We start from the raw sequence: 25,687 nt of genomic DNA, 5'->3' as shown, positions 1-25,687 counted from the left end.
AATCATTTTATTTATGACACACATTTCACATTAAGGCTGATAATTAAATGTTCACCTACCGAATCACTTGCTGCTAGGGCGAGGGCTATATTTACTGTAAGAAAGAAGAGGAGGAAAAACAAAAACATTAAGTGCAGGAAAACTTAATTCCTAAATATTGAGAATGTTATCACTGCTAACAAGAGAAAATATAAATAGAACACATATAATAATGACATCATCTCTTGGTTCTCAGCCTCTTGCATCTCTACAACATTTGCAGTTCAAGTGACAGCAGCACCTACATTTCAGTCCATGTTTGTTAACCAGCAAACAAACTCAAGCTAATCTGCAAAAACTTGAAGACTTGCAGTTTCTAGAGGACACTGCAAAATAATAATACAGTCTCAGTATTTTGCCAAAGAATAACATTCCAAAAAACTTTTGGAAGTACCCATTTTTGAAACTGGACACCATACTATAAAACTAAATTACTACCATCAGTAACCTTCACATTCTCTAGTGAACTTTCATAAAACTAGAAATTAGGTAAGCATTGATATAAACTATTAAAACAAGTGACCAAAAAGATGACCATATCCTTTTTTTTTTATTTCCTGTCATATATTGAATAGAGATGTTTTCTGGAAGAAGGTGTAATGCATGCTTTTCACTTGATTTTTATGTCAGAAAACAAAGTCACATCTACCTGAAAGCATCTGTAACTAAAAAAAAAAAAAACCAAAAAAAAACAGGAAAAAAAAAAACACAAACCAGACAAAGAGAGATTAAGCAAGTAAAAACACCATTTGTTTAAAGCTTTTACATTTCCATCAGTACTTAATTCTCATAACTAAACAGCATGGGCAAATGGTATCTTTAATAGCTCACCAGCTTCAGTTATGTTGGGAGACCTCCTAAAAGCTTTGGTATAGAAAATAGAAGCAACAAAAACTAATCAAACTGTTTAAAAATGTATTCAAAAATATTGTGCCAGTAACATAATTTCTTCTAATCACTGACTACAGTGATTCCAGAAGACGAAAAAGCACTGAAAGCAACAGAGACTACAACATGAAAGCCATATGCAATAAACAGAATGAGTTATTCAACAGGTCAGGGAATGACCCTGACAAATTTGACCAGAATGCAGACACTCTTTTCCTGAAATGGAAATCCAGAGCAACTGAAACAACTATACTGGAGAAAACAAAACAAAACAAAAAAAAAAAAACAACAACAACAAAAAAAAGCCCTCACAGGCCCTCTGACATACCCCCAAGACTGATAATAATTCCTTTGGTGCTTTAGGAATTAGAGGTGCTTACTGGTCACCCTTCTTTTCAATTCCTGCTCTCAAAATGCATCAGCAGAATGGTCACCAAACATGGCCCCACAAATCTCAAGTAAGAATATAATTTTAAGTACATAATTCAGTAATGATGCCATGCAATACTTTTGTTTATCTGACATTCAGTTATTAACCTGAGCAATGAAATTTATTCTCATTGTAGTAAACAAGAATATACATTTCTTTCCCAATATTGCAAAGTAAAATATTAATTTTAAAAGGCTGTCCATTACAGATACATGTAAATGCTTCATTTACATTTCCAATATCTTATTTAATGCTTGTTGAACCCTGATTTTTTATTTTTAAATGCACAGGAATTAACTCACAGCTGTAAGTATTATTTATACACGTGTTAAATTTTATGCAGAAATTGCACACAGATGCCAGTTACAAGAACTTAAATTCAGATACTTATTTGCAGACATGAGCAATAATCTGAATTTGCTTTTCAAATTATGCTCATTTTGTAAACTGTCAATTGATGAACAGGTATTTGGTATTTTTAGTAACCTGCAACAAGAAGTCTATGTATTATAATGAGACACCTTTTGATGGTTAAGAAATACAAGTTTTAACTGTTTTGCACATCTTTGTACAGGTAGGTGTATCCTATGTATAGGATAGACAATAGCTAAAATTGAAAAAAAAAACTTTTTTTTAAGAACAGTTACTTTTAGTACAGATATCATATTAATCTGTTCTAGAAATTATTAGACAATTAGTCTGTTTCAAGCATGGCTGAAATACAAACCCCAAAATTACACATTAAGAGCTACCTCCATGTGTTATTCACAACACCTGGAGACGAACAGCAGACATCCTTCAACTAAAGGATGACTCTTCTCCAGTCTAGATGCTAAGAAAGAGATCTTTAAACACATTTCTAACACTTTACAGAGATCTTTTCCAAGAACTTTACCTTCAGTGTCATAGTATCATAGGATGGTTTGGGATGGAAGCAACCCTAAGAATGACCCAGCTCCAAACCCCCACCATGGACAGGGACACCTTCCAAGGTTGTCCAAAATCCATCTAACCTGGCCTTGAATACTTCCAGGGACGGGACAACCACCCATTGCCTGGGCAATGTGTTCCAGTGCCTCACCACCATTAGAGTATGGAATTTCTTCCTAGCAGCTAATCTCTCCACTTCTGGTTTAGAACTATTCACCCTTGTCCTATCTGCCCACATAAAAAGTCACACTCCTTCCTTTTTGTAAGCCACCTTTAATTAATGGAAGATTCTTTAAGAGTCTCCCTGAAGCCTTCTCTTCTCCAGGCTAAACAACCCCAACTCTCTCAGCCTGTCTTCATAGCAGAGGTGCTCCAATCCTCTGATCATATGTGGACTTGTTGGACACACTCTCACAGGTCCTTCTTATGTTGGGGGACCCAGACCAGGACGCAGTGCAGCCATCCGGCTAATTCCTAATCCACCAAGTGGTCCATCCATCAACTCCCAGTCTCCCCAGTTCAGAGACAAGGATGTCATGCAGACACTGCCAAGTGTTTTGCAGAAGTCCAGGTTGATGATACCACTCATTCTTCCCTCAATCACTCCAAGAAGGCACAACAAATGGTTTTTTGCACATGTTGGCACAACAAATATTCTTGCATTCTGTCATCTGTTTAAGTTCAAGTCAATTTCTGTTGTACTGCTAATCCATGTACTGTCTCATTCTACTACCTAGGAACAGGTGGTAGAAAAAAATTACAGAAAAATTAATTCAAAACCTAATGGTAGAGTTGAGAGAAGAGTTCAAGGTACTTCACAAGGCTCTGATCAATTTATGTGGTTTATAAGTACTGGTACACTTTTTCTTTATAAAACACCTTCATAAGTAGTAGAGAAAATCAAACAGAGTCCTGATCTGGAAACTTTCTAAATATTAGTATCCTCTACAGAGAAAGGTACTGTATAGGCACACCTAAGCAGCCAGGGAAGGAGGAGCAGTGTCACTGCACTAACACATGATCCCTTTCACCTCAGCCTACATCACCTCTTAAGATGCCTCGATGTCTCAGGACAGTGCTGCACTATTACAAAAATATGATTTCAAAGCTTAATTCACACCTAAGTTAAAGCCAAGATTTCTGTATCCAAGTAAATTTTCAATGGCTGCAACAGGACTCGTCAGAGATGAAGGGCAGAGATGAAGCCCAATCACAAGGTAATGACACAAGCACCTAAATATTCCATACAAAATACTAGAAAATATGCAAAGGAAATTATTAAAAAAAAAAAAAAAAGAAATCTTACCTGCTGTTGTTGATTTTCCAACTCCTCCTTTTCCAGAAGCCACAACCACCACCTGCTTAACTCCTTCGATGGGCTTCTGCTTAGGCAGCCCTCGTGACAGGATCCGAGCACGTTTGTCCCTCAGAGCCTCATCCCCAGAGCTTGAGGACTAACGAAACCAAAAAGCAAATGAATGCATGTGCCCCAACCTGCAGTTCTCGCAGAGAAAGCCGACAGGAGGGAAACTACACGCACACTGAGAAATTTCCATCACTTGTCTAGAAAAAGGGGCAGGGTCTCTCCCAAAGGGAGTCTGCTTCACAGGCAGGCAAGGACTGGGCCAACTTAAAATAACACCAGTCACATATTTTTTTGGCAACATTTAAATATGCTTGATCTTAACAGTCAAATAAAAAAAAAAAAATGCGTTGAAATAAACCAAAACACTGCTTTAAAGTCGGAAGCTTTGTGAAACAGACTAGACTAGGCGGTACCTTCGGTAAAGTTTTTTCAGGCACACCAAATACAGCAACAGCGAAGGAGCAGGAACCCGAGGTGCGGAGGGCAGGCGCTGCCCGAGGGCTGTCTCTGCCCTGAGCCGTGCCACAGGCACCGCACGTGTGCGGGCGCTGGAGCGCGCCCCGCTCCGCTGCTCCTGCCGCGGGAGAGCCACACGCGGGGCCCCCACGGCTGGACGCCGGAGCCGAGCATCCCGGCAGGCAGAGTCCCACCTGCTGCCGGCTGGCACAATGGTACTGCCACGGGCGCTTAGTGCCGCGCACTGCTCCCACGGAGTTCACGCGAGTCCGGGTAACAAGCGGGCAGAGCCCATCCATCCTCTCCCGGCCCGGCGCTGCCCCAGACCGGCCCCCGCCGCCAACGCATGCAGCGGCCGCATCCCCTCCCGCAGGGACTCAGCTGCTGAACCGGCTGCCGCAGGACCGTCCCAACTGCTGCCCCAGGGCAGCCCCGCAGGCACAGGGACAGCCCAGCCCGGCCCTCGCCCGCCCCGCTCCGCTCCCGCCCCGGCGGCCGGGACGCACGGCGCGGCTCCCGCCTCACTCACCGCGGAGCCGGCGGACGAAGCGGTGCAAGCGGCAGGCGCGCAGCCCGGGCCGCCCCGCCGCACCGCCGGAGCCCTCCCGCCGCCGGCGCCGTGCAGGAGGCGGGCGGCGCGCAGCGCCCAGCGCCAGGCAGCGCCTCCCATGCCCGCGGCCGCCCCGGGCGCGCTGAGATGGCGCCGTGCGGCCGCGCCTCGGCCCGCCCCCCGCGCCGTGCCGCGCTCCGCCCGCTCGCCCGCCGGCTGCTGCTGCTGCTGCTGCTGGTGCTGGGGCTGCCGGCAGCCCCGGGGGCAGCGCGCAGCCTGCGGGGCTGAGGGTGTGGCGCCGAGAGGTGCCGCCGCTCCGGAGCTGCGGGAAGCGATCCTTGCCCTCCCGCCGAGCGCGCCAGCGGCGGCACTGGGAAGCAGCAGCGCGGAAAGCAGATCCCTGCCGCTGTCTGTAAGGAAACCGGGGCCGCGGGATCAGCACCGAGTGACCGCACGCGTTGCAAACTGCTTCGAGCTAATTCCTCATTATGCTGCAGTTGACCCCACAAGGGCTCTTTTTGGCGCTATCTGTCTGCAGTGCTCCTTCGGCTCGTCGGTGGCTTCTGAATTCTCATCTTGGCCCGCAAAATGGTTGGGCAAGAGCTCGGTCCCGTCTTGGTTTGTGTCCTCAACAAATATTATAAATATATCCCATTTCCTCCTTTGGATCATTACGTAAAAGAACAAAGACCTGTAGCCGAGACAGATGCCACCTGTGGGGTTTTTTGCTTATTTTGCTTTGGATTTTTTGTTTAGTTGGGTTTTTTTAATAATACTAAAGCACAGAGACTCACAGAATTAGTCAAGTTGAATCATCTAGTCCAACCTTCTTGCTCAGACAGGGTCATTCTAGAGCACATGGCACAAGATTACATCCAGATGGTTCTTAAATATTTCCAGTGAGGGAGACTCCACAGCCTCTCTCAGAAATTTGTTCCAATGCTAGGTCATCTGCACGATAAAGTTGTTCTTCCTTAAATTCAGGTGGAACTTCTTGTGCATCAGTTTCTGTCCATTGCCTCTTGTCCTATTGTTTGGCACTGATCATTGTTCTGGTGACAGTTTTGATCTTCCATCCAGTTTACCCTCACACAATAAAAGTTCCTTATGTCATGTGAGATTTGCTTAAAACTTTAAGACACACATCATCTCCTGCTTCTCTCCCACCTGCAAGCCTTGTAACAACCTTGTGGAGGGAAATTAGATTGGTTTGCCATAATTTGCTCTTACAATTCCATGAATAGTCCCTTTTCAGCCAAGTGATATTATAGAAATAATTCAGATCTTAGCAATTTCTGGTCATTAGTTTGCAAATATAAAATACAGTGTGTAGACAGAGTCTTTTGTTGGTGTCGGTCATAATGTGTAATGGATCAGAGGATTTTACATCAGTTTAAAGTGTTATTATAATAAACATTTCTTCTCTTTCACAGTGAGCAGAATTTTCAACATTTTAAATGTTTCTTTTTAAATTATATTATTAAAAGTTCTAATCAGGCATTTTGCTAAACACCACCATTTCCAAAGGCATGTTCCAGTGCTCAGCTACGACACATAAATTAAAATGCTGAAAATAGGGGTTTTTTTCCTATCCTTGAAGTGATTCTCATTCGGCCTACATTTTTGATGTACCTACATGAGCGTATTTTGCCCATCTACAGACACCTGTATTTTGCATGTCCACAGACACCTGAAGAGGTCAAATCCTTTCCCAATCATTTACCCTACTGTCAAACTAAACTGAAAAAAAACCCTGAAAACTAACAAGCTGCTTTGTTTTGAAACTATGATATAGACTCCAGGGCTTTTTTTCACTGCCCCTGGAAATCATGTTACCTTTTGCATTGCAGCTAATTTGCATAATTGTTTTTCCTGCCTGGAGCAGTTGGAGGCAGTGTTAAAGTGCAAGATAGCATGCAGGTCACATCAACGGAGCCGGTACTGCGGGATCACGGCTAGGCACACACTTGAGATATGGGTCACTTCAAGGCCTTTGCAGGAAAAGAACATGGTGAAAATGTACAATTCACTTCTTCATTTTGACAATAGCTCCAACACTGACAACATTAATATGCAAATACTTTTGTGGGGTTTTGTAAAGCTGATCTAGCACAAGCTAAAATTGAGCTAACAATCCTCAATATTTTTAGTTTTAATAATTTATTCTAGCACTTGTTTGTTAACTACCCTGTTAGCAGGATAGCTAACCTGGCAGTAGGTTGTATTGAGTATGAGCATGAAATGTATTTGGCCATCAGAAAGGGAATCAATTTGCTCAGCAATACAGCAGACATTTTCAAAATGCCTTGACTCTAGTGGAATACACTGCAGTTTGACTGGGTAGTGTTTCTGTCTCTACTAACTGTGAAGAAAATTTTACAAGTGTATTGTACACTTCTCACAATTGCTCTTGGCTTCGCATTTAAATTTTAACATTTGAAAATATTGTTCTGTGTTGTTTAACTGGTATATTATTGCACAGCACACAACACAACATACAGTGGTAAAATAGGAGTCTAGGAAAATGCAACCAAAAATTAACAAAATTTTTACTGTCAGACATCAGTCTTGATGGAAACTACAGGTAATCTCAGCATCTTTCAGAAAATTCCACTTCAGACTTTTCAAAAGTGTAACAAAATGAAAAACGCAATATTTAATTTTAATGCAAATTGATAATGTTTTCTGTGAGTAAATGTAGGAAAATGTTGCATAGACTCTAAATTGCTATTCAACCTGAACAATAACATGATAAAAACAGAACTGATTTGTGTGTGAAATTAGGTTGTCTTGTGTTTAAATATATTTTTTCTCTACCCAAAATCAATTAAGAATGATTTCTTGCCAAAATAACTCCAAAATTGAAAAATGAAATAACATTTGAAAAATGATTGGTAGATAATTAGGTTGGTTTGTGTGCAGCAGGATGTAAGTGACTTAAAAAAAAAAATTATCCATTCTCATTTCTGGTTGTCTGCATAGTACCACATTAATAACATAGTAACTGCAAACTCTTCCTCATATAAGCCATTTATTTCAGACACAATTTGAGATAGAAAGTATATTAAAGAATGGCAAAAGAAAGATTCTTCAGAACCAAGGGGTCATTTTAGCTTCATGACCAGGCCTGCAACCTTTGGCCACAGAGGTATACCACTGCATACTAGGATGTAGCCATGATATTTTCTGAAAAATCCTTTCCTTAGGATTTGTTCTCCTGAGAAGCTGAGAGGCCTCAGGAACAAAACGTAGACAATAACTATCTGCTGCTGTGGAATGCAACAGGTGGATCTGTGATTGGTCTCGTGTGGCTGTCTCTAATTAATGACCAATCGCAGTCCAGCTGTCCAGACTGTCTCAATCAGACACAAGTCTTTGTTATTCATTCTTTTTCTATTCTTAGCCAGCCTTCTGATGAAATCCTTTCTTCCATTCTTTTAGTATAGTTTTAGCATAATATATATCATAAAATAATAAACCAAGCCTTCTGAAACATGGAGTCAACATTCTCGTCTCTTCCCTCATGCTGAGACTCCTATGAGCACTGTCATACTAGGAAGAGTGTGTGCAGCATGGGAGTCTCAGATTCTGGGGTTTTTCCCCCCTGTCTGGTTGGCCTGGTACCATTAAAGTAAATAAGGTAAAAATGATGATTTTTATCTCTTTTTGTCTCATGGTGATCATTACTTGGTTCAGAGCTCTGCCCTGGTTAATGAGCCTTGGGCTCTTAGCAATACCTCTTGATTCAGCCACTATTGCCTCACTGTGTCTCAGGATAGCTGCCACCTCCTCCCTTTGGCAGCTCTGAGACCATGCTAGAGCATGCTCTTGCCAAAACAGCATTCTCTGTGGGGCTGACAAACTGTTTCAGGCTGCAGAATAATCCAAGCCAAAATGCCTACTGGTGTGAGTTCTTTGTTTTATCTTTGCTGTGCTCCTCATGGAAGTTAAACCAACTTCCACATTGCTTTACTTAATGCTGAAACACTGAGGCACAGTGGCATACCTGGGGGTAACAGGCTGCAGATACATCCACAAGGCACATCTCAAAAATGTGTAAATAGGGAATTTCAGGCATTAGAGGAGAAAACAACTGCAGGCATATATGAGGAGAGTCCTTCTGTGTTGTGGTATTACGTCATTCACTGGAATTTTTCTTCTAAAGTCTTTTTCCTGCTAGGCTTAGACCAAGGTCAACATCACTGACATTACTGCATGGAAGCAGTTATGCCCACTTGTTGTAAAGTAAATTTGGCTCAAGGGATTTTAACAGATTCTAATATCAATACCCATTCAAAACAAGACAGGTTTACCTGAGTTTTCATATTAAATATTTCCTAGTTTAAGAAGAAATTTCTCTTTATTATGTAGGGCAGTACTTGAAAATGCAATACCTTTAACAAGCACAAAGAAAACATACAAGAAACAGTAAAAATTGAATAATTGTTCTTTATCATGTGTACATGTATACACATGTGTAATAGTATTGCCAAAAAATATAAGACCACATATGTAGCTTCATCCTATGTGAAAGCTTTGCCAAATCTAAAACTGAAAAGAAATTGTTTGCTTTCATTCAGTTTCACTAAAGGAGAAAGAAGGTCTCAAAGAACTGATACCAATTTAGTTTATATATTGCTTTCCTGTGGAATTTTAAACAATGCAGTCCTTCACAGTCAAGGAGAGATAAAAACCTTATTTAAATTGTTACTTGACTCTTCTGAAGTCAGTCATCAAGTTCTTCAGGTTAATATTGCTTTCTATAATAACAATCACATCACAGTGACGATGCAGCTTATATTACAGCAATTTTTCCAACCTTTAGGAAGTGGTGCAGAAAATTAAAGGAATTTTTTTGTTGAATATGCCCCTCTGTAACAAAGCCACATAATTTTTCTTAGGTACCTTAGATATTACCTTATATATAGAGATAGTCCCTGCATGAATGGAATTAACACAAATTAACAGTATTTTCACACCTGAAGATAAAAACAAAGGTTTTGAAACTATTCCTATTGTTTGCCATATATTTTACCAACATTGAAGGAAGACTGACATTTTCTCTCTTTTCTTCTTTCTTTTTTTTTTTTTTTTAGTAAGGGGGATAAATTGCTATTATAAGAGTCCCAGGGGCAGAGAGAGTCCTGTTGCTTTAGACAGTGTACAAATACAGAATAAAAAAAAGATGGTGACTTTCCTAAAAGCTTCAGTAAACCATTTGACACTACAGATCTGAGTTTCACAGTTTCAGTCTCTGAAATTATTTTAATTCTGCTCTTCATTCATTTTTCTCAGTAACAAGCTTGTTTTACAGGAAACATTATTGTTAACATCAGAACCCTGAGCCTAAACAAGTTTTATGTAGCAAATCAATCTTATTTGATCAATGATGCTGATTGAAACATTATATCAATTTTTACTGGTTTTGTGTAATTATTTTAAAAATCTGGTTAAATGTTCTAAACCAGTTCAGTTTTGCTTCATAGACATTCAATACTTATCTCATAAATCCCTGCAGTAGCAGTGCAATTTCAGAAGGCACCAATAAACTTGGGGTGTGTACACAATTCTTACGCAATTCTGACGACATTACTCCATTCTAGCAGCCTGCTCCAGAGGTTTGTGCCAGGACCAATCTCAGCTGAAAATAACTGTGACCCAAGAACACTCTGGGTTGTCAGTGCCCCCTGTATGAAGCAGTGCCATGTGGAACTGCGGGTGCTCCATCCTGCGAAGCCATAGCACGGATTCTTGGAACACAATCCTCTGGTCCATCCTCAGCTGTGAATTTAAGTAACTCTCCACGGTTTTACACTGAGCCAGAGGTTCTTAACTGGTTCTTAACTGCTGAACCAGGAACAGAATATTTTTCTTAGTGAGCAAGCCCTGGCCAAAACTATGTCAGGGAGTAAAGATGAGTTGCAATAGCCAAGAGTATTTCCTGCTGATGATTCTTAGTACAGATGTAGCCTAGAGGTTCACCTGAAACTGAGCTGAATCGTTCTCCAAGCTCTAGACTGCATTATTTAGATCTGTGTTTTCTGTAACAGGACCTAGAATTTGTCATATGTGCTGGAATTTATCTGTGGGCACCAAAATGAAGGATTTTTAAATCTGGATGTTGTCCTCACTGGGTCTGTTACTATGAAGACATGATCATTTTTTGTCCTATGGGCAACAGAGTATCCAAGGAAAGATTAAACATCTGTAAATGATATTAAAATATCCTAAGTTAGAGTAATTGTTTTATTCTGTTAATCATAAAAATGTAAGCCTCCAGCAGTTCCAAGAATTATCTGTGAAATAAAAAGCTCTGTAAGAAAAAGTTATACCAAATACTATTTTTCTATTCTTTTATAACTTCAAATATTGAAGATAAAGTGTTTCACTTCCATTCTGTAGCAGCAATTTAGCATCTTTTGTAAAAGAAAGAAACTGTGACTCTTTGGCAGCTTAAAAAAAACCATAAACCAATCAAAGAATATGTGAAAAATCCTATCATTGCAACGCTTCTGAGCTATCTAGTAATACATTAGTAGTATCATCCTAAATGAATTCAGAAACATGCATTTAAAAAATTGGTGCTTTGAGAAAGTGTGAAAATTAAAAATAAAAAAACAATTTTTGACACTACTGCTTGAAACATGTTAATCTACACTGGAAGTCATAGCAGGAAGCCACATAATTTCTTGACATGTTTATTATCTTATTTGACTCCATGAATATTCATTAGAATTTATAATCTTTTATTATTTAGCTCACTGTATTAAACATTTGCTTTTTCCTCCCAAGATTACATTTTATGTATGTGGGTTAAAATAATGAAAGTGGTGTGTGTGTGTGGGTGTGTGTGTGTGTGTTTGTGTGTATATATATATATATATATATATATATAAAATGAAAGGATTTTTTTTTTAACTATTGTATTACTGAAAGAAACCTTCAAAAACCAAAGGCTGATGGTAAATTAAAATCTTACAGTTGCCATTTGTTCTAAGGGAAATGAGTTCCCAAAATATAATTTTAAGAAAAGCCCATAGATCAACATCATTGTATCAGTATATGATGTTGCACTGTAGCAAAGTGAGGTATCAATTTGTGTTGCAATGCAGTATTTTTTCATTGAAGGGAATAAAATGCCAAAATCTGTCAATCCCTGCTTGGCTCGCCATGCTCTGGCAATCCTGCTGAAATATGCTGTGAAAGAGGTTGCTGTGTTCTGAAAACAACAGCTCCAACAACTCATAAATGGCAGACCAAGCATATAATTAGTGCCTCCTCAAACTCACAAATTTTATCATGATGTATGGCAAATAGCACTTGGGCTGACTTCAGAGGTTTGCCATTCTGAGAATTTCCTAATGACCTATCATTTGTGTGCATGCTTCCCTGACTAGCTATGGATCAGTATGCCTGAGGGGAAAAAATGATGGGAGCTGTGACTCAAGGAGAAAGCTTTTGGCCTGAAGCTGTGGTGAGTTTTACTTTGAAAGTCATCCATATAAATGAAAAAAAATTGACATGCAGCCTTATTATGCCTGCATACTCAACAGTAACTGGAGGCAAGGAGTCCTCCAGGTACAGAGAGAATAATAAACGACTCTCATAGTGTTTGTGAAAGGAACAGAAAAAGCCACATCTCATTTCATGTCCATTTTTAATAATGTGAGGCTTTATGTCAATACTCTGATGTTACATGTGGCATCTACTGAAAACATGGAAGCTCAAGTTTCAGATCCTAGAAGATATTGACGCATCTTTGTCTATAGCAACATCCTCATGTTAGCATCAAAATTTCTCACTGAAGCTGAAAAAGAAATGGGACTAAATAACACAACTCCATCCTGTAGTACTAATTGCTATTGCAAAAGTGTATATAAGGTGAAGAGAGCAGTGAGGAAGCAATACATGGGTAGAGCAGACTTTAATTCCTTTACATGGGAGGGGTAGAGGAGTATGATGCAGCAGACCAACCCTGATGGTAGGAAAATAAAGAATGTAGGAACTGTGCTCTATTGTGCCTGTTCTAAATACCTCCTCCATCAGGAGGAACCCAGTTTGCAACACCATCTACATCAGCCAGGCATGGGTTAGCTCAGAGTCTTGAAGCAAACCAGACCCCCACCCGCCAGAGCAGTGCCAGGCTCTGAACTCGTGTGGTCAGCAGCTCCATACAGAGCACAGGAAGCTGAAGCTGGCTTTGACTGGTCACGGGTGGCCTGGGTAACCTTACTGAGCTTGCTCAGGGATGGCAAACAGCTTGTACAGCTGTTGACTGTCACTGAGCTCTATTACTCCAACCCTGTTTGCTCCAGGCCCTCTGATCACAAGGCTATGCTTTTCTAGCTCAGTGCAGGGTGCTGCTTACCTTGCCATTGAGTCAGTACTGTCCTACACCCAAGTTGTTTTCATGTGCTCCTGCTGTGTAGAACCTAGATTCCTAAATCAAGAGATCGGGGAAGCAAGACATATGACATTTGTGGTGGATCCCTGCAGATCCAGGTGGACACCTGCAGGGATCCACCTGGATCTGGCAATACCATTCCTAATGGTAAGGCAGAAAACTGCTGACCTTTGATGGATTCCTCATGGAGTCGGCTTCATGACTTTGTTTAGCCTCCCTCTGAATTCCAGACTTAAGAGTCAGGTGTTGAAACTCAAGAGTGGCTCTGCACAAGAAAGAGCATAATGGGCATATGGGATCAGCTAAATTCCATGAAAATAAAGAATAAACATATTGCTTCTAAGCAGTCCACCCTGTTACAGTGAGACCCCATGGCACGAACTGCAGGTAGGCCAGCCCCCCTGCTCTGTTGATTCCACTGGAGCACCATACAGAAGTCCTTTTAACATCAATGCCTGTCAATCATACAGACAAAGATTTGGTTCAGGAGACACCCAAGCAGGTAAAAATAGAGCAGCTAAATGTCACAGGCCCAGTGAGAAAGAAACTGATTAACACTGTTCTTACTTCCTTTAGGCAATCACAGTAAGCAAGCAGATTGTGTGTCTTTTATCTGGCTACGTTTTTCCCCTAATAGATGCAAATTTCTGCTTGTCACAATAAAAACCAGTAATTGTATCTGACACAGCTTTCACATTGAATCTGGTTTTCTTTTTTCAGAAGTTTAATTAACTTTTGATTGCTAAACACATTTCAGTGTCTGTTTTGTAATTGTATGAAGGACTAAACAAAACACTAATCTATTTTTAATTGTGTATTAAATTTTTATTACTTTCTTTAAGCACAACTAGCAGATATAATCAACTGCTCAAATCACAAAACTGTACTTCCACAACAGCAATACCAGCCTTCACTGCAAACAATTCTGACATTTGTGGGGACACTAAATTGGCTCTGCTGGAAGAGCTAAAGAGGTGGACCAATTCTGATACAGAACTGGAGCTAAAGAGGTGGACCAATTCTGATACAGAACTGGAGCTGAAGAAGCCATAACCTTCCTCAGAGGTATGGTACAAAGCACAAAGATAAAAACTACAGTACCATCTTCCTTTATCAACTTTCCCCAGAAGTCTGCAATGGTTCTTCCAAATGCTGAACAGACCTGGGGGGTAGTTTAGAAGGTAAAGTGGATGATAGTCTTCACTCTGTCTCTTCTCTGGAGAGCTGTTTCTGGTAGCTCTGCATAGGCATTGTGCCATACTTGCGGTCTTTGACAAGACTGCTCATTTCTGCTGTCTGACTTGTACTAGGGAAATTCTTCATGCCCTTTTTGCTTTTCTTATTTAAATAACTCTGGAGGAAGGAGGATGATGGTTGGGAGCCAGACATGCTCCTGACCTCTGGACAGTACTTTGAATAAGTCAGTACTAGAAGTAAAATTATTCTGACACCACCAGCTAATCCTCTCTGCACCCACACCACTGTTGAGCAGTACCTTGTCTCTTCCAGCTAATCAGCATTTCAGCTAACATTTCTGAGGCGGCAGTGGGCTTAAGTGGGTCTTGAACTACACTGAGAAATAGGCTACAAAAAATAATCACCAAATATAGGAGCCAGAGAACCTATTTGTGCTATTTTTGTTAAGGCGAGTAGCTCACAAAGAGGAACAAAATAAGTAAATTGGGAGAAAAAGAGAAGAAAAGGAGGTCATTCTCCAACAGAAAGTGAAGGATTTGACTCAGTTCAAGATCTATGATCATAAATATCCCTTCAGGAACAAATCACACTAACATTCTGAGCTGTTCTGTGGCAGTTTAAACATCTTGGACTAAAGACATGGAATATCTTTTTTATTTCTTTGATGATTGACTTATTGTTTCAACACAGCCAAATTAAAATTGTACTTTATTTCAACATGAATCCCATTTTACAAATTATTTTGTGGAAATATCTTTACCTTGTGATAGAAATTTGCAATTCATTGTTGCAAATTCTACTTTCCAGGCCATTCTCTGATGATGAGTCTTTTAACAGCAATCTTGAACTGCTGGCACAGTCTGTCTCACCCTTCACACCAATTGTGGCTCCCACCCAGGATTCTTTACTAAATGATTCTAAGTGATTGAAATTTTTTGGTTTGTTGCACAAGGGAAGAGTTCCAAATTTGGCAATGGAGAAAATGAAATGTTATCTAATTCTTCCCTTGACACCTGGAGCCTTTCAGCTCCATCTGTCCCAAAGGAGGTTGTTCTACCAAGATATAACCCTTGCCAGCAACCTACTTTGTATCTTTGCTATCTAAGCATTGCTGCACCTTTGTATTGTTTCTCTTCAAAACAGATAGGGGCAACTTTGTTGATGTGATAGCTCCATGAAAGACCACTGATCATGTTTCATACACCACAGACAAAGGAAAACCATCCCAGATACATCTTGTCCCTTCAAAGGTGCAGTCAACTCCTGCCACTGCCAAATGGTATGCAACACCAAACCTAACAGTAACAACAAACCCCCCCCCAAAAAAAATCCCATCCCCAGGGAAGAATTCAACCATTTGAGATCATTTGGTACTGAAAGACAAAGAGAAAGCTGAGTCCCCACACAAGCAGAGTTTCCTTCCAGCATCCACCCACCTCTTGATTTGTTCCAAATATGCATAGAATCACAGTATATGCTGAGTTGGAAGGAACCCATCAGGATCCTCAAGTCTAACTCCTGGCCCTGCACAGGACAGCTCAAGAATCACATCATATGCCTGAGAGTGTTGTCCAAACACTTCCTGAACTTAAAATACTTAACCATTCCCACAAAGGGTAAGGAAAAACACACCTCCACTGCAATTTGTGAGACTGCCATCTGCCCCTCTGAAAGAGAAATGATCTGAAAATAACCAGAAATATCTTCTGGGTGACATTCTCAAAATACCTACTTTCAGATCTAGTGACAACAAGCAGAGAGGATACAGAAAATATTCTGGGACAACTGTCAAATCCAAAACATGAAGAAAAAATGTCTTTATATAGTACCTGATAAAAATACCAATATATTTTATGCATGGATATATGCTTTAGATGTCAGGAGGTGGGGTTTTTTTTAATATAAAATCCACAGTCAAATCCAAATCCATGCCTAAAATTTATCCAAAAATTTTACTATCATTCCTTGGCCTAAAAAGAGAGGCCCTTAATCTAAGAATAAGGCAGTAAGATGAAAGAAATTCAAGGTGCAACAGAATTACTTGGCTTCCCAAGGAAAATACAACATAACCCCACCAAGAATCCATACACAAACAATGCTGTCATACTCTTTTTTTCTATGCAATGTTTCACAGACATTTGTATTGAAACTTGCACATGAATAAATGTTCTCCATCATACCCTGGTGTAAATAATGGCACAGCAGCAAATAACAATCAAAATCCTTATCTGTCGATAGCCCTCTATAATCTGGTTATTATAATTTGCTCAGACTGTAGCAAAATCCATTTTCCTTAACAATCAATTTATATTGCAAATATATATGGAAAACCCTTTCATTTTGAATGGATTTCTACCTCATTAAACTCTTCTTAATGAGTCTGGGGATACAGCTTTCAAGTAAATGAACAGAAGGTACTTTAAATAAAATTAGCTGAGTTTGAATAAAAACATACCGTACAGCGAACAAAAAATGAGCTACTTCATACACTAACCACCTAGTGCAATTTCCCGTTCTTCCAGGAAGGTTTGCTTTGGGAAGAACAACCTCATTGAACACACATCAAGAATCTTCTTTTAAAATGACAGACAGAAGTTGAATATATCTCAATGTGTAACATTGATTATTCAGAAGTGCATATTGGCCCTTGCTGTTCAATAGGGGTCTTTGGTAATCTCACTCTATGACAGACTAAAATTCAGCTTCTTCCTCACACTGCTATATATTAACTTTTTTTATTTAAAAAACCCAGCATTTTTAAACACAGTTGTAAAAATGAAATCTTCAGTTGTAAAATTAATTTGGAGAGAGATACTGAATTCCACATCATTCTATCCTGACTTGAATGAATGCAGTATTTTTCAAAACTTGTCTCTGTCAAAATTCATGTATGGGAGAAAGACAAAACTCTTCCAGTTTTGGAGCTGTTCAAGTGGTATCAGGGTATGTAGCCAAAAACCTGGAAGATAATAAAAGAACCACTTGCAATATTTTAAACTTTCCTATTAGCAGTGGGAGCTCATTTCAAAACTATGCACTTCTTTTTCCCAGATGATTCGGATCACTAGATACCCAGATCCCTTTTAACTGCATTTTCTGTTCCCTCTGCTCCAATGCAGTGTCATTGAAGAGAAATACGCCAACTTGATAGACTGATCTCAGCCACCCGAAACACAAACAAGTAATGAACAGAAGAAAAACCAAACAATATTCAGATTTTCTTTTCCATGCATAAACTATACAGCGTGCTGCTCTTATCACAAGCATGTAACGTTCCCCCAGCAGAAGACAAGGAGATCTTTCGTTCCTCATCAAAATAAGAAAGAAAAGCCCGCTTCCTGCTAGCTATTGGGGCATCGGTAAGTAGAGCTGGAGAAATACTTTAATTCTGCTCCAAAGCTTGTATTCAGCCGCCTCCATAGACAGGGGGGACCTTAAGCCCCCGTTTAACTATCCGCACAAGGTCCCGCTCACGCTCCCCGCCGCCCGTGACCCACGGGCCCCAGCCGGTGCCGGTGCCGGTGCCGGTGCCGGTGCCGGTGCCGGTGCCCGTGCCCGTGCCGGTGCCGGTGCCCGTGCCCGTGCCCGTGCCCGTGCCGGAAAGGCGTGACCCGGCCCCTCCCTCAGCGCTGCGGGTTCACCATGGCGGCGGCGCGGCCGGCGCGTGCCCGGGCCCTGCTGCAGCAGAGCGTCTCCGCTCGCCTGCAGGTGCGGCCGCCCGAGAGCGGCTCCGAGGCGCAGTGGGTGGAGGTAACGTGGGCAGCGGGCCGCCCCCCGCTCTCGGCATCGCCCCTTCTCTCCGCGGAGCGGGGCCGAGCGGGGCTGAGCGGGGCGGCCGGCGGGAAAGCGCTCCGAGCCATGCGCGCGTGCGCCGTGGGCAGAGGGTGGGCGCTTGGACATCTGAGGGGAACAGGCTCGGCTCCTTTTCCGGGCTGCTCTGCACTTCGGGCCGTTCCAGCCTCGTCTCGTTTGCACTGCAGTGCACTCTCCTCACCCCCTGCTTATCATCAAAGGTTGCGGTCAGCCCCTTCGGCATAGGGACAAGCAGCAGGAGGCGCACAGCGCTTTCTCTCTCCTGGTCCTTCTGTCTCCCTATGGTCCACAGTGTCCTCCGCAGGCAGAAGTCTCTTCAGGAGCATAACTGCTCCACGACCACACGCTTCCCTTCTAACTGTGTTGTTCCTTCTTTTCTTAAATACGCTCACAGAAACACTACAACCTTGGCTGGGGGGCTCAGCTGTCGGTTTTGTTGTGAGATAGTGTTAACTTGGAGAAGAAAGGCCAGGTAGGGCAGTGGGACTATGGCAGCAGTAGTTCTGATGTTGTTTGGTTTGTTTTTTTCCAGAGCACTAACTAAACATGAAATTTAGCACTTAGAATTTAGACCACCACTCACGTTAAGGAAAACGTATTTTCAGCCTTTTCCTCCCACAGTCTTCTGCTTGGGCAGGTAGTTAGGTCTGCAGACCCTTCAGTCGAAGTGCTGTGCATGCATTTCGCTCTTCACCAAAGCACCAAGGCTGCCCTTTGGAGTGCACTGACCTGCTGTAGTTGTCATTGCTTGTGAGTTGCCTACACTAGCACAACTCGTTTCTGCCATTGTCAACTATTTAGCCCATGGGTTTTTTGGTTTTGTCTTTTGTCCTTTTTAAAGACTTAACAACAGAAGGGGCTTGATACAGTCACTTGCGTAAACTTTAAAAAGTAAAAGCTGGTTAAAGGGTTTGTGCATTCATTCAGGACTTCTGAAAAGAGTACACTCTTTGCCTTTCACATTAGCCTTAAAACATTTCTCTCTTTGTTCATAAGTGGCAGGTGGATCCAGCAGAACTAGTTTCTGCAGTATGGTCTGGGAAGCCAGAATGTTTTACTGAGAGGAAGTAGGTGTGATCTCACAGATACTGTGTTTCACAGATGTAGTGCGTCTGTGTATACTGCATTGTCAGGCTCCTAGTATAAGGTTAATTAAAATAAAATTCACTTAGCCCAGCATAAATTAACTATCACAGAAATAATATATTTCTGGCTTGCTAATCATAGAAGTAATTATAGATCTAGTAAAGAAAAGTAGAAATGTAATTTTGCTGTCTTTCTTTTAAACTATTTTAAAAGGTACATGTAGTGGTTGAGAGATATGAATAACTTTGCTGCAAGGAGGTTATGTAGTTTATCTCTCTAATTTGCAAAATCACTAGAAAAGTAATAGATATCACTAAAGGAGTCTGAAAGAGATTTGGGTGGTCTCCAGCAGATATTTTTCAGATGTGAACCTTACTAATATTTGTTATGGGTACTTGGAAATCTTTCCCGGGTACCTGGGGCTTTTTAAGAGAAATCTGTTTTAACAAGAACTAGTCACCATGCAGAAAAAAAACCAACTGGAAGTTCTTTTTTTTTTTTTTTTCTCTAGTATGACTACTTTAGAGGTTATTGGAAGGAAATTTTCCTGCTGACATTTTCTGGTAGGGTAATTTTACTCCCTATTTTTGCATGTCAGTGCAAAACCAAAAAAAGAGTACAGACATCATCAGCTATTATTTACATCAACCAGTGTGTTCCTGATGTTTTATGACCAATTACAAGTAGGACCTCACCTTGAGACATTTCTAGCATAGTAAAAGTGGCATATTATGTAGATGGCTTTGAATAACTTCTGAGCTGTAAGAGACCCCCATGAGGTACTTTAGGAACTTCAGAGCAGATGCTCTTTATCTTCAAAAAGGTTAGGAGTGTATTTTATACATGAATCTCTGCCTTCGTTGTGTTTTCATGATTGAGTTTTTTGGCCTGTTCAGGGTTACTGCGCATAGGATGTCTTGTTTATGGGGAATTTTGTTTATATACCCTCCATAAAAGGTTTAGGTATACAGCAAAATAGGAAGAAAAAAGGAATTCTTCTTGTAAAGGTAGGGGTGAAATAAGGTACGGTTTAGTGTAGTTCGTAACTGTGGGAGAAAAGAAACATAAAATGAATATTCAGCTAAAAAGTATAAGTGCTTGCACTTCATGCAAGAAAAACTGTCTTTTCCTTATCTTATTTCCCTTGATCTGTTTTCTGGTTACTATGGCAAAAAGAGGTGCAAAATACCAGGCACAGACTTGTTCTGTGACCTGTGGAGATGATGTCATCTCTCTGCTGCACTGAATATAAGAAATATGAAGAAATCTTCCCAGAGGGTAGTAAATCTGAACTTGAAATGGAAATGTCACAGAATAATTTATGTAAGGTAGTTTCACAAACTGACTTTCTAAGAATTAAAAAGTATTTCTGATTTTATTATCCATTGCATTTTCTTGGAGGAAAAGTTAGTAAAAAGTAGAGATAATATTTTGCAGAATATATTTCAGTTTTGCTAATGAAATCCTGAAAAATACAGATGAATGTGTTTAGTGAGGAGGGTGAGAAAGGAGTCAGTTATTTGTCTTTTCCTGCAAAAGAGCTAAAAAGCAGCATTTGGAGACTGTGTTGCTAAGGCTGTCTATATGGCATTGGGGCTGGGTCCTTCAGCCTTTCATGATCTGGTTCAGCAGGTTGCCTGATCTGATGATTACTTAAGACACTGTATAATAAATGCCAGTGTTGCACAGTATCTTGCTTTGCTGGTTTATTTATGTAAGCTTTTTACTGCTCACAGTAGATCCACATAGAGCACAGCTTTCATCTCCGGTCACTCAGTAGGTTCCTTGCAGTGGCTGTTTACACACCAGCATGTTGAATTTATGATCTTCTTATTTGTGTTATTTTGCTCGAATTTTTCTGCATTAAATAGAGGTCTGAGGAGCACTCAACTAGGCTTTGATAGGTTACAGAGGACCTGCAGCAGTGGCAATGGTTTTGCTTTGGTTCAGAAAGTTTACACATTACATTGACAATGAGCACAAGTCTTAGGACGCTCAGAAGACTGGTGTAAGGTCAAACTGACACATGTTATTATTAGCTTTGTCTTGTAATTGCATTCAATTTTACATCTTCAGTTAAGAAAATGAAAGAATAAATTAAGACTTAACAAGGGGTTGAAACATGGCTGTACGTATTGAACCACAGTTTTCAGTCATAGTTGAAACCGTAAGTTTCCTCTTACAAGTAGTTGCATAGCTTTCAACTTTATCATGGTTGTAAAATGTTCTAGAAGACCATAAACATGCAGTATAAATAGAAGCATCCTCTATCAGCTTTGTCTCTGAATTAATTGTTTTCTCTTTTAACCTCCCATCCCTCTAATTTTCTTCAATATGTGTGTCTCATCTTGTGATAAATAGTTTATTCAAAAAAAAAACATCAAATAAGGGCAGAGGCTAGAAAAAAATCATTATTTGTTTTACTTTATCTGTCTGGCCTTAGGACTTGCAGGGGTCACTACTTACTTTTTTGTGTCTTTAAAATGAGCTGCTTACACAATATTGTTACTGCTGTGAGACTGTACCAAAAAAAGTGTTTTGAAAGAAGCCATTTAAAGCTTTTGAAAGTTCTCAGCATGTGACATTTTGACTACAAAGAGCATTCTCTTTTTTCAGAAGTTAGTCACTAGAGAAATAGTTGAGAAGGCATAGCTTTTCTCAGTTATTGCCTTGAGCAATTTTTTTAATCTCTGCAATAACAAAGGGACAAAATCTCATGTGTATAGCTAAGATTTCTTCACCAAAAACCTTTATAATTTGGGGAAAAAGCAAATAGAGGAATTTTAAAAAAAAAAATACTTTTTAGAAACTACTCACATTTTCTATCCTTTTGCTTTGATAGCATTAATAACTCCTTCCTGTCCCAATCTATTTAACATCTCTTTGGTGGTATTTCACAAGTTGAAATATATGTGTCCTCCAACAAAATTAAAAAGATACTTATTCTTCCCCACTAAGGCAGTGAGAAGGTTTTTTTATATTCTGTCTGTGGATCCTGCCTGCCTGTGGATACTTTGGGATTTTTCCTAGAGAAGTTAAGCCATGCAGGTATACTTGTGCGTGAGACATAGTTTTGCTGCTGGCTGCACAGCCTATCAGTTTGGCTTAATAAAGCATGGGTTGTTGCATGTGCATTCCTTATGGACTAACCAAGTAAGCAGAAAAGCTACACAGGAGTTTCCTTGTGCTTTCTCCTCAGTAGAGGCTTAATTCTTCTCTCAAATACATTGTTCTTACAAGTAGTTGCTCTGAATGCTAAAGATGTGGCATATTCTTTATACCAGTCAGCTGAAAAGTTCCATTTTGCCAGTTAGATTTTACCCAGGCCTATAAATAGTATTTTGAACAACTTTATAATATTCTGAACAACTTCGCAATTGTTGGTCATCATATTTAAAGATTTAATTAACAGACTCTGTGGTTTTTTCAGAATTATATTGTACTAGATTACTTTCAAGATCAAAATAAAATTCAGCTCTTTGACAAGTCCTGTGGTGTTTTTTGTGTTTTGTAATTGGAAATAATATCATAGTTCATGCTAAAAATTGATTTTAGCTGTACATTTGATGGGAAAAAAGCTTTAATTATTTCTTATACTGGATTTAATTATACCAATTCATCCGGTCACCTGTCTATGTTAGTTCTGTACACTCTACATTCCAACTAAATTTGGCTTCATGTGGAGCTTATAAATTGTCTTAATTGTATGTAGGAGCATTTTGCAGATAATGAGTATATATTTTATCTTCCACAGTGTGGTGTGTAAACTCCATGTCTGAAGCTGTACTAAATAACTAAAGCTACTCTTTGTTACGTGGTTTTGTCATTTTTGATACTGTTTTAATGGTAAGCATGCATTGTAGATAATGAGAAACATTGACGTAGTTTTCTGTAATCTTTTGTAGATCCAGAGAGGACTTGTTATCTACATATGCTTCTTCAAAGGTGCTGATGGGGATCTTGTCCCAAAAATTGGTATGATATAATCCATATACATTATTGTATGGTTTGAAAAGGAAGAAAAGCAGTTGAGGCAGAGAAGGTAGCAGCCATTTGGATAAGCCATGAGATGGCATTATTCTAACTCAGTTACCTGGCTGAAGGAACAGTTTGGTCTGTCTTGTTCCTTTTGACAGTTGTCTATGCCTCTTTGTCTCTCTGTTCATGACCAACCTAGAAAACAAATTCCCCTGATAACATTCTGGCAAACAAAGAAAATGCTGCACCTGCTGTTTAACATATTACATGTGTCGGGCAATAAGTTCAGTCCAGGACAGAACTGAATTTTATATAGTTCATGGCTTGATTTGGTAAGTGTTTTACCACTGATCTCACTGTATGTGCAGGATATTTAAAATCATAGCCAGTAGAGGGAGTTGTGTGGATAATGAAACAGTGCCTTTCCCATCTCACTTGAGTGGTGCTTACATACACCATTAGCATGTGCAGTTTTCTGGTTCAAAAGCAATTACAGCAATGTCTGCAATTCTTGTCTTCTCCACGTGCACTTTGACATTTACATTGAAGCAGAGGAGACGCTGTGGATGAGGTCAAATAGTAGCAATTTCTGTCTTTACCCAGTGCTGTTTTGGCTTGATTTTTTTGTTGTTTGTTTTTGTTGTTGTTCTGTTTTGGTGGTTTTTTTTGGTTTTTTTACTTTTATGTAATTTCTTCTCCCTCCTTTCCTCCATCAGTAGCACTGGTTCCCCTGAGAAATTCTGTGATGCTGCTTGTTCCAGATAAAAGTGCCCCTTTTCTGTGGCTGGCTGATACTAGTGATTTGGCTAAAGATTGTGTTACAATATTTCACTATTTCAGTCTGTTTCAAGCTGCTGGTGGAGACCAGCAGTGCACAAGTCCAGGTGTTATTAAAAATGCTGAGAGCAACTCCTGGGGGGTGTTCTCTCTTGGTCTTGGAGAGCACAGTCCTTTTGTGATGCTAAATATATATGATATAAACATTTATTTTGTGCTAGTGAGAGTTCCATGAGAATGTTGCTTGAGAATAATTACCTTTTCAGCTGTGGGGCAGCTAAAATAGGCCGGAAAAAGAAAGTTCTGTTTCCTATCAGGAGATTCATCTAGGACCATCCTTCTTGAGTGCCTCTCTTAGAGAATATTGTTTCCTAAATATATCTTGAATCTGTTTAAGTGTGTGGGTTTGGTTCCTGAATCACAACTCAGCTGTTTTTGCTTCTAACAACATTAAACATTTATATTTAGGGTTTGGAGGCATGACTAGTATCCTCCCAGCTTTTACAGAATCGGGTAATGATTTGATTTGTTACAGAAACATCAGGAAATCTAAAGTTAGTAAATGCATTGATTTTATTTGCAAGTTTATATGCTCCAGCTTATAAATCAAATTGCATCTGACCTTCCTGCCCACCTCCTGTCTCAAGTGACAAACTGGTGGCTGCATGTCTTGAAGTGGAGCACTGAAGGATGCTTGCTCTACTTGAGACCAAACTATGGAGCTGTGCTTTCAGCTCAGATCAGTGCTGGGTCCTGCTGCAAACTCCTGCAACCAGAATGAAAAGAGATTCAGGGCAGAACACTTTGCAAAGTGCACTGAGGATGGTGTGAGGATGGTGTGTCCTACAATGTGGAGTGTTGTGCAAAAGCTACCTATTTGAGTATCAAGCAATTAAGGAAGGCTCACTAATTGCATCCTGGGTTCTTTTGGGAGTGTTCTACTGGAATCAACTTTTGGATTTTAGATAGCCAATGACTTCCCCCAAAAATAGAACTTTAGACATATAATATTAATATCCTTCACATTCCTCACAATACTCAGACATATTAGTTAGTTAAGCATTTATTAATTGTCCATATTTCAGTTGATTAATAAACAATCTCTTTTACTCAGTGGTTTGTCAAAATATTTGTTGGATCTTGTTTGTGGTGTCCTGTTTAATTCGTTTCAGCAATACTAACTCTTCTTTTATTTTTATTTGCAGTCGATACACTGTTGAACATTAAATTAAGTGAAAATGAAAACGGCGAGTTTGTCTCTGTTCTTGATTTACCAGGTGATGTACTCATCATACCACAAGCTACCCTAGGTGGTAAACCAAAGGGAAGAAAGATGCAGTACCATGCAAACATTGAAAAAGAAAAAGGGTTGGAACTTTATTCTCAGTTTGTGACTTTGTGTGAAAAAGAACTGGCTGCCAATGCCAAATGCATGGAAGCTGGTGTTCTTGTCAAGCATGGTACATATGGAAACAGGCAGGTGTTAAAACTGGATACAAATGGACCTTACACTCACCTGATTGAATTTTGAAAAAATAAAATGTATCACGAATGCAGTACTGGTGTCTTTTGTTTGTTTTGGTTTGTTTTTTTTTCTTTCTCCTAAGCATTAAAGTACTTGAATGCCTTGGGAGATAGTTTAAAAAAAGCTTTCACTCATCTGTACTGGTTTTGCCAATCCCATTGAATAGGAGGATGCCTGAGACTGCCTTGCTATCATGAGTATGTTTTTTGCTCATATGCATGTGAAATGTGGTCAAAATATTTGTTAAT

At 40.0% G+C, this 25,687-nt stretch overlaps 2 protein-coding genes and 2 long non-coding RNA genes across 9 annotated transcripts in view; 2 read left to right on the top strand and 2 right to left on the bottom strand.

The window, feature by feature from the left end:
- NUBPL (NUBP iron-sulfur cluster assembly factor, mitochondrial) overlaps positions 1 to 4,807 on the bottom strand; it is a 156,723-nt gene extending 151,916 nt beyond the window's left edge. For 4 of the 5 annotated variants that reach the window (XM_059849881.1, XM_059849884.1, XM_059849885.1 and 1 more), the window contains exons 1-3: positions 4,639 to 4,807; positions 3,594 to 3,741; positions 60 to 94 (exon numbers count right to left, since the gene is read on the bottom strand). In XM_059849881.1, the coding sequence (XP_059705864.1) occupies positions 60 to 94; positions 3,594 to 3,741; positions 4,639 to 4,779 (324 nt within the window). In that variant the 5' untranslated portion in view covers positions 4,780 to 4,807. Of the gene's footprint in view, positions 1 to 59; positions 95 to 3,593; positions 3,742 to 4,303; positions 4,451 to 4,638 lie in introns of those variants that run through there. The other variant, XM_059849883.1, reaches the window with a different exon arrangement.
- Positions 4,808 to 4,904: 97 nt separating this feature from the next.
- Positions 4,905 to 14,787, top strand: LOC132329131 (uncharacterized). Its single transcript, XR_009486972.1, has 3 exons — positions 4,905 to 8,299; positions 12,057 to 12,133; positions 13,906 to 14,787. It is a non-coding gene; the product is annotated as an uncharacterized LOC132329131 (long non-coding RNA).
- LOC132329130 (uncharacterized) lies at positions 11,784 to 13,996 on the bottom strand. Its single transcript, XR_009486971.1, has 3 exons — positions 13,232 to 13,996; positions 13,028 to 13,099; positions 11,784 to 12,466 (listed from the first exon to the last, which is right to left on the bottom strand). It is a non-coding gene; the product is annotated as an uncharacterized LOC132329130 (long non-coding RNA).
- A 3,072-nt stretch (positions 14,788 to 17,859) lies between the features above and the next one.
- On the top strand, positions 17,860 to 25,470 carry DTD2 (D-aminoacyl-tRNA deacylase 2). 2 transcript variants are annotated; one of them, XM_059849879.1, is made up of 3 exons: positions 17,860 to 18,010; positions 23,065 to 23,134; positions 25,120 to 25,470. In XM_059849879.1, exons 1-3 carry the CDS (start codon positions 17,903 to 17,905, stop codon positions 25,443 to 25,445), a joined length of 504 nt encoding a protein of 167 aa, XP_059705862.1. In that variant the 5' UTR covers positions 17,860 to 17,902; the 3' UTR covers positions 25,446 to 25,470. The 2 variants fall into 2 exon arrangements, with proteins under 2 accessions (XP_059705862.1, XP_059705863.1); XM_059849880.1 differs by having other exon boundaries at positions 17,868 to 17,968.
- Positions 25,471 to 25,687: the final 217 nt, after the last annotated feature.

Source organism: Haemorhous mexicanus, chromosome 6 (assembly GCF_027477595.1).
Source record: "Haemorhous mexicanus isolate bHaeMex1 chromosome 6, bHaeMex1.pri, whole genome shotgun sequence".
NCBI classification, from domain to species: domain Eukaryota; kingdom Metazoa; phylum Chordata; class Aves; order Passeriformes; family Fringillidae; genus Haemorhous; species Haemorhous mexicanus.
Note: the sequence above shows the minus strand (reverse complement) of the source record. Positions and strands in the feature narration are given on the sequence as shown.

Excerpts from the sequence above, each read along its gene's own strand:
- DTD2 (XM_059849879.1), top strand. The coding sequence starts at position 17,903 with ATGGCGGCGGCGCGGCCGGCGCGTGCCCGGGCCCTGCTGCAGCAGAGC. Across the intron at positions 18,011-23,064 it reads CCGAGGCGCAGTGGGTGGAG|ATCCAGAGAGGACTTGTTAT; the intron begins GTAACGTGGGCA and ends AATCTTTTGTAG. Across the intron at positions 23,135-25,119 it reads GGATCTTGTCCCAAAAATTG|TCGATACACTGTTGAACATT; the intron begins GTATGATATAAT and ends TTTTATTTGCAG.